The sequence below is a fragment of the Rhipicephalus sanguineus genome, chromosome 1 (genome assembly GCF_013339695.2).
Source record: "Rhipicephalus sanguineus isolate Rsan-2018 chromosome 1, BIME_Rsan_1.4, whole genome shotgun sequence".
Classification (NCBI taxonomy): Eukaryota; Metazoa; Arthropoda; class Arachnida; order Ixodida; family Ixodidae; genus Rhipicephalus; species Rhipicephalus sanguineus.
This window is the reverse complement of record NC_051176.1, coordinates 99590366-99604692: the sequence shown is the minus strand read 5'-3', so window position 1 is coordinate 99604692 and position 14327 is coordinate 99590366. Positions and strand designations below refer to the sequence as shown.

At 46.4% G+C, this 14327-nt stretch overlaps 2 protein-coding genes across 2 annotated transcripts; both read left to right on the top strand.

Annotated features, from left to right (window-relative positions):
• The first annotated feature begins 4392 nt into the window (after positions 1-4392).
• LOC119386323 (hexokinase-4) lies at positions 4393-5386 on the top strand. The gene has a single exon (XM_037653651.2). The coding sequence runs from the start codon at positions 4796-4798 to the stop codon at positions 5384-5386; it is 591 nt and encodes a 196-aa protein (XP_037509579.2). The 5' UTR covers positions 4393-4795.
• Positions 5387-6428: 1042 nt separating this feature from the next.
• On the top strand, positions 6429-8736 carry LOC125756887 (hexokinase-2-like). The gene is made up of 2 exons (XM_049411912.1): positions 6429-6451; positions 7258-8736. Exons 1-2 carry the CDS (start codon positions 6429-6431, stop codon positions 8105-8107), a joined length of 873 nt encoding a protein of 290 aa, XP_049267869.1. The 3' UTR covers positions 8108-8736.
• Positions 8737-14327: the final 5591 nt, after the last annotated feature.

Below are 14327 nucleotides of genomic sequence, written 5' to 3'. Positions count from 1 at the left end.
GATGGTTTTAAGCGCTTAATGCATTCGCTGATAAGATTTTCATCCAGCGACAAAGCACTGGATGAGCTAACTGCCTTGGGCTGTTGTCTGATATCAGTGCTGGAGTCTGAGGCCTTATAAACGGATGAGAAATGTGTGGCAAAACATTCAGCGACGGCATGCACTTCTACCCCATTTGAGTCTAGTAATCTGAAGGACTCTTCGCTTTTGCTAGACCGTTTACGTACATACTTCCAAAACTCAGCCGGCCTGTCAGAGGCGCTTTTTTCTAAGAATTCAATGTACGAACTATGATCCCGTTTATATAGGCGTTTAGGGAGAGTTCGAAAAAAGCTGAACTCTTCCTTCCACTCGCTGGATGGAGAACATTTAGATTTCCTGTGTGCGTGATCTTTATGCTTCAGTGCACTGATAAGTTCAGATGAGAACCAGTGGGGATATTTACGTTGTTTAGGTGTATACTGGGGAATAAAATTAAGCATGCTGCTCAGTACAAGCTCCGTAAACCGATCAACCTGGTCATCAACATTAGGTTTGTCAGTAACCTGTGACCACTCAACGGTGGACAAGTGATGATAGAGGCCCGTGTAATCACCTCGCTTGAACGCAAATCTTGGAGATTTGTTTACGTAACTGCTGTAGCTCATTGTTTCGGCTGATTCAGATAATCTTACGTTAAGTGGTGGGTGGAATTTGTCCGGACGTACAAGAGAGATGTTGGAGCGGGAAACTTCAAGGGGTTGATCGTTTGACACACACAGGTCTAAGACGTTGCCACTGGAATTGACGACTGAATTATGTTGCACTAGGGAATTAAACGCCAGAAAGTCCAAGAGCAGGCTGCACCTTTTCTCTGTGAAATGATTGTAATGAGAAAAGGTAAGCGTGCTCCAGTCAATTCCAGGTGCATTGAAATCCCCAAGAACAATAATTCTGTGCCCACTATGAGAAGATATCAGAAGTTCAATAGAAGACATGACATCGTGAAACGAGGCAGGGGAAATGCTGGGCGGTAAATAGAAGCATCCAATCAACAATTTTTCACGGCGCTCAAGGTTGATTTCTAGCCAGATCGATTCTTCGATAGTTTCTAGGTCTTTCCGTCTAACGGATTTAAGTGAATTGTCAATGGCAATCAGCACGCCACCGCCTTTCTGTTTGGTTTCACTGAAATCTCGGTCACGGCGGAAGGTGGTGTAGGTCGGGGGAAAAAAGTCCGATGAGGGAATTTCAGTGCCGAGCCAGGTTTCAGAAATAGCGATAATAGGAAAAGAAGACGAAAGAACATTAGAGAAAAACTCGAGTGTATTGGTACGCAGACCCCGAGCATTTTGGTAGAATATGTCTACGTTGAGTTGAGTTGAGTTGAATAAACTTTATTTGCCCAACGGTTGATATTGTGCCCGGGGCTAGGCTGCCAGGGATCCGCCATTCGAGGAACATCTTTCGAGGTCCTCAGCGACGGCCCTGGCCCGCTGGACGGCCCACTCCTGGTCTTCGGGGGCCTCGCTGAGAAGGGCGGTTCGCCATTGCTCAGCAAGGCGCCCCGCTTCAGAGGGTCCTTCAGGTGTCCTCATCCTTCCTCGTAGTGTATCTTCATTTCTTCCGCATTCCCAAAGTACATGGGCCATATCGGCCCGTCCGTGCTCGCACCACGGGCTACGTTACACGGCACTTTCGATTCCAGGCACTAGCTCAGAGGGATGAAGCATGTCATTGCGCAGCTCCCCACGAAATGGCTTGAAGAGGCATCCGAGGGGCCACATCGAAGGGTCATTCAGGCGTTGTAGCGTGTCCTCGTCAACTTCGATATAGAATGAAGAATATGACTGGAATCTTGTTTGGAGTCGCCGGCAGGAAATGGGAGACATATCGAATGAGGCAATATGTTTTTTGATGTCAGCAGCAGTGGTGTCCGGGCTCAGCTTCGTAACAAAAATGGCCTTTGGCCGTTGTGGCCGTTGTGGCCGCTGAGCTACAGATATAGTGGATGTCTTCAATGCTCCAAACGAGGCGGGTTTCTTCTTTCTTACACCCTCAGTAACCGCTGCAGAAGAGGCTGTCGCAGGCATCACACTGACACGCTCGGACGTGTCTACGTCACCTGGCGGCGAATTCGAAGATGAAAGAATTTTGGACAGAGGTTGTTCAGAGTACGCAGCTTGCTTGGAGGTCACAGATCGGCCAACGGTCACCTGCTCTGGAGGGATCACAGGTGCCTTCACTGACACGGCGGCCGTGCGGCGCGTCAGCTCCTCACGCAGGAAGCGGACCTCTGCACGAAGGGAGGCGACCACACGGGCTTGTTGTTCAACACCGCGGGAATGATCCTTACGGAGGCGCTCGTTTTCTTCGCGTAGTTGGGATACCTCGTCGCTGAGGAACGAGATTCCCTCCAACGCGTCGAGGAGGAGGCGGCGCAGCCCGGCGAGGTCACCACCAACACCCTCACCCTCCCAGTCGGGAGGGTGAGGAGGGGCACACGTGGAGAGGGAACCGGTTTGAGAGCTGCAGTGCTCATCGCTGCACGCCGCCGAGTTGTCTTCGTTAGGCTTACCAGGAGAACTGCTCAGATCACATAAATTGCAGCAAAATGAGCGCGATCCACACTTCAGAAGTTGCAGCTCTTCATCAGGCCAGGTTACGCACTTCGCATGAACACGTTTAGAACAACTTTCACAGCGGAAAAACTGCTGCTTACCGAAAAACGGGCAGGAGCATAGCAAGCATGCATCCCGACTGGGAGCCATAATAATAATAATAATAATAATAATAATAATAATAATAATAATAATAATAATAATAATAATAATTTTACGGTTTCACATCGCAAAAGCGCGATATGATTATGAAAGATGCCCTAGTGGAGGGCTTCGAAAATTTCGACTACCTACGTTAACGTGCACTTAAATCAAAGCACACGGGTCTCCAGTGTTTTGCCTCCATCGAAACACGACCACCGCGGCCGGTATACGATCCCGCGGCCTTCGGATCCAATACTTATTAACAGAAGCTAAGTCAGGTTCCATTATCAGGAAAAAATGCGATATCTCCAAGGTATTATAAGCTACACAGTCCGGTCTACGGGCTTTTTGTGTAAAAAGACAGATCGTAAACTAAAAAATTACTTAGATCTCATTGCAAAGTACGATTACAAAGGCGCAATGATATTACATGATTCACTTCGAACGCCACAGCGGTCCGCCAATGCGTGTTCCTCCCATAAAGATGGCCCAAATTATCTCGAGATTTCAAAGTCCGCATTGTGCCCATTTCGTGCTCTTTGTACCATGAAATACGACGGTCGTTATGCAAGTTGCTGCAATGTTCCTAATTGATCCAAAGTACAATATACCAGAAATGAGAAAGTTCTTGTCCATAGTGCACCCTGTAGCATCAGTATTAGCGATTCGGTTTTCTACACACATTCCTAGGGTTCTCTAATTTATTTAGCTTTACTTTGAGGTAATGAAACATGCAAACACCTCTGAGGTTTTCCTCAGGAATTTGCTAACATATACCACAAAAATATCATGTTCCTACCCGAACGTTATGCTTCACGCCGACTCTACCAAAGCACCCCGGAAGCAGCACGCTGCTGCAATATCCAACGGCTAGGGCAAAAGAAAGCAGCGCAAATAAAGAAAGGATTTACTAGAAGCATGGCGGGCGCAGTCATCACGGCCAGGCATCTCGGGCGGAATGCTGCGAGCTATCTGCAGCAGTATGTCTCGAAAAATTGTCAATTCATTACCAGTCGTTGCCTTCAAGATAACGCCGACACACCGCGCTCTCCTTTCTGCGTACCGTGGTGAAGCGACAGTCTCAGGGTTTGTGTACTGTTTCTTTTTTATTCCCTTTTTATTTAGTGACGCGTCACTACATGCGTCATGGCGGGACTTTTGAATTCTTTAAGGTCAATATTCCTCGTGGTGCCGTTCACGCGAACTATAAACCGCTCGTGTCCAGAAAAGCTGCATATGATCTTGTAAAAGTAGGCCCCACTTAGCTTTCAGAATACCTAGTAGCACTCATGAATTGGGTCTCAAATGCCACTATGTCGATTCTACTGACCCAGACACGCCTATGACGCTTTGAACAGCCGGCGTGAAGAAAAAAAAAAGAAAAAAGAAAAGGAATTGGATCACGGAAGAAAATGAGGGGTGTAAACTTGTATGCAAGAAAGGTGTTTGCGCGCCTTACTTGGATGATGAATACCGCCAATTAGTTCAACATTCTCTTCTATGATATATTGCGTGCCAAACGGCGATCTGATTATGGCGCACGCCGTTGTTGGAGGCCTCGGTTTAACTTTGACAACCTGAGGTTGTTCACCGTGCACATAAATCTAAGCACACGAGCATCTTTGCATTCCCCCGGGACCAGCGAAAGGAAGCGGCCCATCGAATTGAAGAGAGCGGGCTTGGCGCGCCCCCTTTGTTCCGATTCCATAGCAATCGCCCCTTGCTACCAGACGTGATAGTACACACAGTAGAAGGCGGTGTTTCGTAACCTTTGTCGAGAGTTCACGTATAGCTACTTTCGCGGCCGAGCTGCGCTGGCGGTAGGGGTAAAAAAGAAAAGCGAAAAAAAGAAGAAGAACCAGTTTCTTGACGAGAGTGGAGACGACTTCCCGTCGGCCGTTGCGGTTCTTCAAGACGTTTTGCGCGCGGCGGGGAAAAGTTGCACTTGCCGCATCTGACACTGGCGTATCTCTATATAAGCGTTATGTTATCTTAACGGCTGATCGAGAGTGCATTCTTCTTGCGGGTGCATATAGTATACAGTGGACGGCATGGCTTTGGAAGATGCGCTACGGCGATGTTATCCTGTCCTGGTAACCGAAGACAGCGGGAAGCGGGAAATAGCGGAACGTGTCGTTCGCCCCTTCGTACTCGACACCGACGCAGTGATGAAAGTGCGGGACACGTTTCGCAGAGAGATGGAGCTCGGCCTGCTCGCGAACCCTGAACGGCCGTCGTCGCTTCAGATGGACGTCGCCTACATTCCCGGACTTCCCGACGGAACGGAAATGGGAGACGTGTTGGCTCTGGACTTGGGCGGAACCAACTTCCGAGTATTGCACCTCCATCTGACGCCCGGAAGTCCGGCTCGCTGCCGAGCACAGCACTACGCCGTGTCGCGTGCTGTGAGAACGGGCCCCGGAGAGAAGCTGTTCGACTTCTTGGCCGACTGCTTGCGGGATTTCGTGGAGCAGAACGGCCTGGCGGGCCAGCGGCTTCCGTTGGGCTTCTGTTTCTCTTTCCCGATCGCGCATACAGCGCTCGACGCAGCCGTACTTACCGAGTGGGTCGTGAGCTACGACTGTTCGGGAGTGGTGGGCGAGGATGTCGGCCGCATGCTCAGGGAGGCGATACGGAGGTAAGAAGTAATTATTAAGCCTCTCCCCCCCCCCCTAAAGACTCCACCCCCGCGCTCCCTCTTCCTATTTAGTGAACTTGGTATCTGTCTTTTTTTACTGCAAGCGAATATAATTGAATCTGTACCTTGAGCGTAAAAACTTGGTCATTATTTCCAAAACAGGTTTGCTATGAAGTTCTTGGCGATGAGTGAGTGGGTTTAGCAGCAGTATCCCCGCACTGTAGTTATATGAGATTGGTTATTTTATATTTCGAAGGTAGCAGTACTAATTGTGATTATGATTACTCTTCATTAGTACGAAATATGCATATACGAGGGATAATAAAATAAGGAAATAGGGAGGGGAACAATGTGATTTACTCAAGCCCATTACGGTTTAAAGTTTCCTGTGTTTCACGGGCCAACGAAATCGCTAAAGTATGTGTCAGTCACTTTTGCTGGCGCTACCCGAAGTTAAACATTCGCAAATATGCTTATTTCAATGCCGAAGATACCTTGCAACGTTGAAACAACGAACGTTTTGATGCAGTGTAACACACTGTCCTTTTCATCTTCTGTATAGAGAAATATAGACTGATGAGAGTCAGCTGAGCGTTTTTTTTTTCTCGCAGCTGTCTAATAGAATTCTGTAGAGACGTGCCATAGACATTCTCCTTAAAAGCGCATGGGCATACATTTAGTTCGCATAAATAACATCTCGTCATTTCATTTAAAGATTTTACCATAACGCAGTGATGGTTAGCAAGTTTTTAGCCACATATTACCAGTTAGAATAACAGTACTATTAACGTACCGTAAGATTAACGAATCTCAAATATCGCTGTCACTTTCAATACAACCAGCTCTCACCGAATTTCGAATTCTGTTAAATGAAGTTATCGCTAGCTTCAGCGGCAGCCTCTATGAGGAAGAGGAGGTAGACACATTGTGAGAATGCATCATGAAGACATAGCCTACGTTAAACACACTTTCAACGTTTAGTAGCTATGTTTCATTTCCTATGACCCAGTGATTGTCGCTTCATTTACTTAATTAGTACTATTAAGATGAAAGGCGTCACTTCGGGAAGGTAAATTAGGTGCTAAAACAATTGGCTATACTTCTCACCCATGAAATTTGCGGTTTTTATGAAGGAGTTGAAAATCGATTTATGATGTTCAACTTCCGTAAGTCAAAACAGGACTACGCCACACGGTGCAATATATAAATGTGACGTATAAGCTTGACCACATAGAACTGTGAAAGACGAACGTAAGACTCAGAGAACGGAACATTTGACCACAATCAGAATTCAAGCACCTTTGCTTTAATCTGTATTGTACTCGCCCGAGAAGGCCATAGATAACCATTCAAACACTATAGGAGTAGTATACAGCCTTGAAAGAACTACGTCCACATTAACTTCACTAAATGCGCTCGCACAGCACGCAGGAGTAACATCGCTGAATGATATAAAATAAGTTATCTGCAGTCCTTTTCATTGCTCTCCGTATACTTTTCCTCTTCGCTCCTTCACACCACCCATGGCTGCTGAGCACGAGGTCCCAGTGGCGTTACCGGCAGTGGCGGCCGCATTATAAGGGGGCCGGATTGCAAAACCACCTCTTTACAGTGCTTTGAGTGTTCGTTAAAAAACTCCAGACTATGAAAAATCAACGCGGAGCCAATCCCTACGGGGTTCTCGATGGCCCCATTGTGTATCTGTGGGGCGCTACACTCTTGCATTTTTTTTTTTGCAGAATGCGTCCCTCTGATGGTATACTGCAGGCCGCGCGTGCCGCTCTGCGGCCAGTGTATATTCATCGGGACCTTGCAATCACCAATTTTGCAAGTATTGTCTTATAATTGTAACACGTGTTCTTTCTCTGACTGCAGGCGCACAAATATTGAAATAGACCTTGTGGCCATCGTCAACGACACAATCGGTACCCTTGTTCAAGGGGCTTTTATGGATAGCGGCTGCGCGATCGGACTCATCATGGGCACCGGAAGCAACGGCTGCTACCTCGAGAAAACAGAAAAAGTCCAGAAGCTGGAAGCAGAGCCCGAGAGGTTGAAGGATGCCCCCAGCGAGGTTATCGTAAACGTCGAATGGGGCGCTTTCGGCGACAATGGCGTGGTCGACTTCGTCAAGACAGAGCTGGACCGGAGAGTGGACGACCAATCACTACATCCCGGTTCGTTCACATTCGAAAAGCTGGTGTCGGGCGAGTTTCTGGGTGACATCGTTCGCCAAATGCTCGTCGAGCTCGTCAGTCGACGCGCGCTCTTGGAAGGCGACGATACCGCACTGCAGAGGCTGACGAAACACGGCACCTTCACTGCCATAGACATCTCGTGGTTTCTAGAACAGAATGACTGTCACGTTGGCGATATAGCTGCCCGATTCGCAGGAAGCGCAGAACAGATAACTAATGATGACATCGCCTTACTTCGCTACGTCTGCGGCGTGATTTCAGCGCGGGCGGCCGTGCTAGTGTCTATCTGCCTAACGGAACTGTTGGAACGGGTTGACAAGCCGACGCCGGTGACCATTGCAGTCGACGGTTCTTTGTACAAGTACCATCCGACGATGCGCGAACACATGGACGTGCTGATCACCGCTATGGCGCCGGGTCGACCGTTCAAGCTCATGTTGGCCGATAACGGTAGTGGCAAAGGGGCGGGACTCGTAGCCGCTGTGGTGGAACGGCTGCGATCCACGAATACAAAAAGGTACCACTAATTGGACTGGGTATAACTTTACTCGTGCGTTTGAAGAATGGACGAAGCAATGGTGCCTTTTTCGAAACGAGCCTGTGAATGTGTCAGCGCAACTATACAATTTTTGTATTAGTCCAGAAGTTCATGTTTTGCACACGATCGAGTATGAGGTACGCTCGTGTTAGAAAATAATAGTAACGTTTATAGGAGCTTACCAGGACAAAAACGGTGAAATAAAAGGCAGACAAACGAGAAAACCGCTCATTTGTATAGTGTCAAGTATGCCAGACGTCCGATGGAAGCATAAACTCGGGAAAAAATAATTGTTATATAGCGCTCATTAATGCATATTGGTGGCGCATAACTGCTGCTTTGATGACGCAGGCCAAAACTAGATTTCACTGCGCGATAGGGCATGCGTTATGGAAATAACTTTAGCATTGTCATTGACGGAAGAAAAACGATTATTTGCCAGCTGTCTTTGGTTTATAAGCAACAAGCGGTCTAAGGCAACTAATTAAAAAAACAATACGGGACGGTGATCTTTCAAATGGCGTGAGGGCAAATAGTCGCCTAGTCAGCATAACCTAATGGAGTTTTAAGACATCTATTGCCGTTAAGCATGGCTCCTACCTCTGATAGTTCGTTTCTTTTTTTCATTAATCCTATATTTTTAGCACTCAGTTATTAAGATGCCAGGGCCCCGTTTACTCAATAATATTTCAACATTAATTGACATCACTAAGCAAACTGCATCTCTTCTTGCATTCACAAAGCGAACAAAAATGTACTTCGTAGATCGTTTGTAACTTTCCTTGGTGTTTGCTCTTTGTTATAGCATAATCGTATATGCGACCTTCTTATGCTTATAGTGCCCCATATTTAGTAGTTGAACTTAGGCGCGCGTCTACACTTGGCCTCTAAGAAAAGCGCTCGTGTTGTGCCATTTCTTGGCCCTGTCGTCTTAGTGCTTTTATTTTATAAGCATGAATCATTACCAATTAGCTCAGCTTTGAGTTTTGCTTGAATTATTTCTCTTGTGCATTGTTTGTTTCTGCATATAAGACGTTGTTGATTTATTATTAAATTTTTGGTTTCACATGTTGTGTAAAGATCTAGGTAATTATCTATGTTAATAAAGTATTGTGTTAGGTGTGCTATTGGATGTAAACTACTGTATGCCGTTCATCTTATATTGTAATTTTGTTATGGCTTATTCACTTCTGGCTGTAGTTCAAGTATAACTATGGCGCTAGGATCTCAGTCAGGTGTGTTTCCTCGCCTCTAGTTCCAGCGCCATAGAAGTCATACACATCCATGCAGTGTTAAATAAAAAAGTTAAATAAAGTGTTACAGTGTCGCTTTGAACACGCCATCTGTTGCGTTAATGACTATGGTTCTTTCAATCACGCATGTCTTTTTTTTAAACACTAAAGTCTTTTATGCCAGGGTCCATCAAGACTTCTGTGGCATCATTTACGTCACTGATGTGACGTCGGTAAAATGCTAACGAACAAATGACAAAGAAAAACCAGAAGTCTCGCCGATTTGTACGACATAGAAGTCGAACCCACGACCTACCGGTCGACGACGAAAGGAGCCGGGCGCTTTACCCACTGCGCTACCGACGCTCATGCATGAGGCTTTGCAAACGCGCCTTATATCTTTCACACCTTCTCCCTTTGTCAGGGACCTTAGTTCGCGTGGGTGTCGCCGTCTTGGAGAGGTGAAATACTGCATCATGGCACTAACGAGCGCCGACAGGACGCGATTCGGTAGTCTGAGGCTGGCTCCCCGATTTCCACCCTATTTCGTTTCAATACAGTTTCAGTTAGTGCTTCGGAAACTTCGACCATGTGCTGTTTTTTACGTGCACTGACATAGCATAGTACAAGGGCCTGAAGCATGAATTCGCCTCCATCGAAAGGCGACTGCCACGGCAGGGATCGAACCCGCGACCTTCGGGTCACCAGACCGTAACCACTGTACCACCCCGCCAGGCCTACGATACGACGCTCACTATAGTTCGTGTTTCATTAATAATCAAAATCCAAGATGCCACGATGGTCATGGCTATTACAGTCGGTAGACAGCGCTGCAATCCTGTATGAGAAAGCAATTCTGCAAGTAAAAAGAAAGAGAACACTCATTGATTGTGATTATTTTCCCTTCATTTTTTCTTGTTCTTCAAAAACCACTTCTTCTTCCTGAAGCACAGTCCCGTGTGCAGTGAACCGTAATTTTAAATACAGTCAGTTGTGAGGTGCATCAAGGGTTGGCGGTAGCCCTGAGCGCGTCGGTTTGCTTTCGCGTTAGAGGGGGCAGGGAGAGAACGACGGGCTTAAGAAAGAAATAAAGATAGCCACGAAGTGCTGACACGAGCTTGAATACATTACTGCATATTATAAGCAGTGCTTGGGCGGAGTGATTGCCAGTAGCCTGTTAAAGCTTAGGTACCCTTGCAGCCAGCATCACTGTACTAACGGGTCTGGTTGCAATATAGGTTTTTGGTGCGACCTAGATACTACCACCCGAGGGAGTGCCTCTAACTTGCAGTCACGTTCTGATGAATGACGCATGACTCATCGATGAACCGGTGATACGCCGTCGACACTGCAATTACAAACTTTAAAGGAACCCTGAAACGAGTTTGACGATTTTGTATAAACGCATTGAAACGGTAAAGCAAGTCCAACGCATCATTTGCAGACCAATTTAAGTTCTCTACGTCAACTGTGTAATTTATTACAAGACTTTATAAACATGCAAATCGCAACAGATCGCAGCGGCTCAGCCGAACGCGTTTTCAAACCTCCGCGCCCTTATTACGTAGCAATGTTGTTCATTACGTAGCACTGGTGCCCGATCTGATTGGATATGTCCAGTTCACGTCACTGAACCTCCAGTGGGCAGCGAGCGTCGTCTGCCGAAGCTTTCTGTCTGAGAAATCCGTATGAATTTCTTTGTGGCTTCGTGCTACAAATGGGTGGTAGCCAATTTCCCTTTCATAACCCTACCGCCACCTTGCGGGATTCCGCAGAACTGGTTTGTAATTACAGTCTTTCGTTTCTTATAAAACAGAGAGAGAGACAGAGAAAGCCCTGTTTCGATCACCAGCTCTGCGTGTTTTGCATTAATGGCCCGAGAACTGTGATGGGGCCCCATTGCTGCTAGCACATTCTCTTTAAACAATAATAACGAGCGTTGTGTTCGGTATTAAAGGTGGATAATAAGACAGAAGAAACGACATACAAGCAGTGGGAGAGATGCTGTTGTGTTCACGCACGCATATCTCCGAGTTTGGCCCATCCCCCTTTGTGGGTGAGCGCCATCAATATGAGGTCATCATCATCATCATCATATCTCCGAGTGCCTACGCGGCCGCAGAATACTTTTCTGGCCCTTTAACTACAGGCTCCGTGTTTTGAACGCTAGCGTATGTGCGAAAATATAGGCTATAAATTGTGAACCGCAATATGAACGGAAAACATGGATTCCACGAGCACCTCAAAGGTTATGCGTTCAGTTTCATACTTTCAATAGAGAGCCATTCGAATGCGGATTGCGCGCGTATATATAAATCGTCGCTATATACATAGCAACCAACGGAGAACGACCAGCAATTTTAATATTGCTCATTTTTTATATTTAAAAAAAATTAACAGTGAAACAAATGGTTTACTGGCGATATCGACCGTCCAGTCATAGAGTGAATGGAGGAAGGGAATTTCAAGGGCTCGTTTGCTTGTTTGACACTACCTTAATGATAACCAGCAGATAGTTAAGCCAAGGAAGGTATAGGGGACGTTAATTGTACTGTTTTAAGTGTATTGTAACACTCGTGATATAGATGTGAAGAAAGTAATGTGAACGAAAGGACAACTTGCCGTCGGCAGGGACCTAACCTGCAACCTTCGGATTAGCGCCCGATGCTCCTACCAATTAAGCTACGGCGGCAGTGGTCTCATCATCCCCTTTATCGGGTATTTATGTCCGTGCAAACCTGAGAGTGTTAGCGACGCTCGTAGCCATGACGGCGAGTGTGGAATACTTTTTCCTTTTTGCCAGATGGCGTGACGTAGCACGTGAACCTTTAACGAGCTGACAGCTGACCAATAAACCTTCGCGTACTACCTGAAGGCATTAAATCGGCCACAACAAGGCCCTCGATATGAATGGTCCTCATTCGTATCGAGGAATGAACGTTCAAATAACGTTGGAAATAAGTTAGAAACTGTGACAGGTGGGCGCTAGAGTGACCTTATGCCGCGCTGTAGTGGGAGCGGTAAAGTATGCCGCTTGTATATACTCCGATTATTAATTTAGTGCTCGTACCGATATACGGCACCATTAGTTGATGGCGTACTATGTTCTCAGCTCACCAGCTCACAGGGAGACCGCAAAACTCGAGATACTCAGTGATGCGCATGCATAAAGGCACTTATGTGTGTGCCGGCGTGCAATCGGACACGCGAAGACCTCCCAGGTTTCTGCCACACTTGTTGCCGCAAAGGGCTTCTTATTAGTGAGGACTATTTTTAAATTCATATAGCCATAGAAAAAAGAGTGAATGCTTGTTAAACGTATAAATCAGGATTCTAGACAATACATATGATAATACTGAACGACAAATGACTTAAGCGCGATAACGTGTGTCTACGCGGTCGGCGTCCTACTTTATAATATACGCAGGTTTTATCCCAAAGTAATGTGACAAGGCGTATTTTCTCGACTGATTGTGCGAGTTTAAAACTGCAGCTTCTACTCAAAGCACCGAATAGGATGCTGGTTTTTATTATCTTAAATCATGACTTTTCTTTTTCATTTCCATCAAAATCTTACGACGGCGGTTTTAGATCCCGCTGTTTCCAAACGGAATGATAAGGAAGACAGACAAAATCAGAAGAAGGAAGTTTCTTTGTTCCCGTGCAGGGATACATTCCTCCGGTCCGCGCCGTCCTAAATGAAAATATCGCGGGGTGCCTCTTGGCAATAAAACACAAGGCACACCTAAATCTTCACGTATTAATGCAGAACGACCAGGCCGCCCGCGAACATACTGTGCTGACAAGATGATTAGAAAATCCCTTCACGAAGAGCGACAGGTTTTTGTAGTTTGGAAAACTGAGCAGGCTCGATATTTGGTTGCGAAGCCGCTGTGAGACCGTGGGAATGACATAAGTAGAATGTTTAGGTGAACACGTCGTTTTTGACAGCTTTTCGTGAATTGAACCGTTGGTAATTAATTTTGATAGATATAGGCGTGTTCTACAGCGTGGTGTCAAGGAGGTGAGATGGTTCTGCCGTCATATTTCGTCCAGGAAAAGATGTACTTCGAAGTGTAAGTGCGCGTAATTTCAAGGACGATAACAATTATGCAAGGCTTGGTGTTGGAACTTACTTGGCTAAGATTACTTCGAAAAGTGGATAAATGGGAATAAGGAGACATATGTTTAACGGCAGGTTTCCTTGACGCGGGTCCCGGTCACTGCCCGTATACTGCGTTCGAGGCTACGCAGCAAGCCAGACCAAAGTGCGTAAGGATAGCCAAAGAAATACTTTCGCACCTTAAGATATCAGAACCTTCTCGATAAATTTCAAAAAATGAATATTTTTTTGGAGGGCTGGCGGTGGGGGGGGGGGGGGGGGGGGGGGTGTTGGCACGTACGCGTGGTAGCGAAAATTGGAATGTGAAACCTTATGAGGAAAATTGTATCGAAATATTTGGAGTTATGAAGACAAGCAGCTTCAATACATACGTTTAACGTGTTTAGCTAAAAAGGCAGCAAATGAACACACAACAGAACTATTAATGCACAGCTGTCAACAATAAAAACTAAGGTATCATGCAACCCCGTGTAAGACATCTGGACAATAAACCAAACTCGAACAACGTGCTCCGTTTGAGCGCCAAGGTGTCAACGTCGTCGTTTTTTTTGTTCAGTAGAAATATTTGCATTTGGTATATAGTGCTTTTTATTTGGGTGTAGGCAGCTCACCAATAAATGCATTACTCACTCATTGTATAGCGCACGTGACTGCAGATGTGGCACCTTGCGCTTTCTCTGGAGTTCCGGTGGGTGCGCAGTTGAAGGGAGCGACGAGCAGGCTGGCAAGTAAACAAGGACGCGCGTGCGCAGATCTCGAGCTTCGCAAGCAGCCGTCTGAAGGCGCCGCGGTACTCTTTGCCATGCGCTCCCCTGGTCTCCAAGATTTTGACCGTGACTGCAACATTTTCTGCA

Bases quoted from the DNA above. Each gene is read 5' to 3' on its own strand.
- LOC125756887 (XM_049411912.1), top strand. From the start codon at position 6,429: ATGAAAGGCGTCACTTCGGGAAG. The intron at 6,452-7,257 runs GTAAATTAGGTG...CTCTGACTGCAG, and splicing joins AAAGGCGTCACTTCGGGAAG to GCGCACAAATATTGAAATAG.
- LOC119386323 (XM_037653651.2), top strand. From the start codon at position 4,796: ATGGCTTTGGAAGATGCGCTACGGCGATGTTATCCTGTCCTGGTAACC.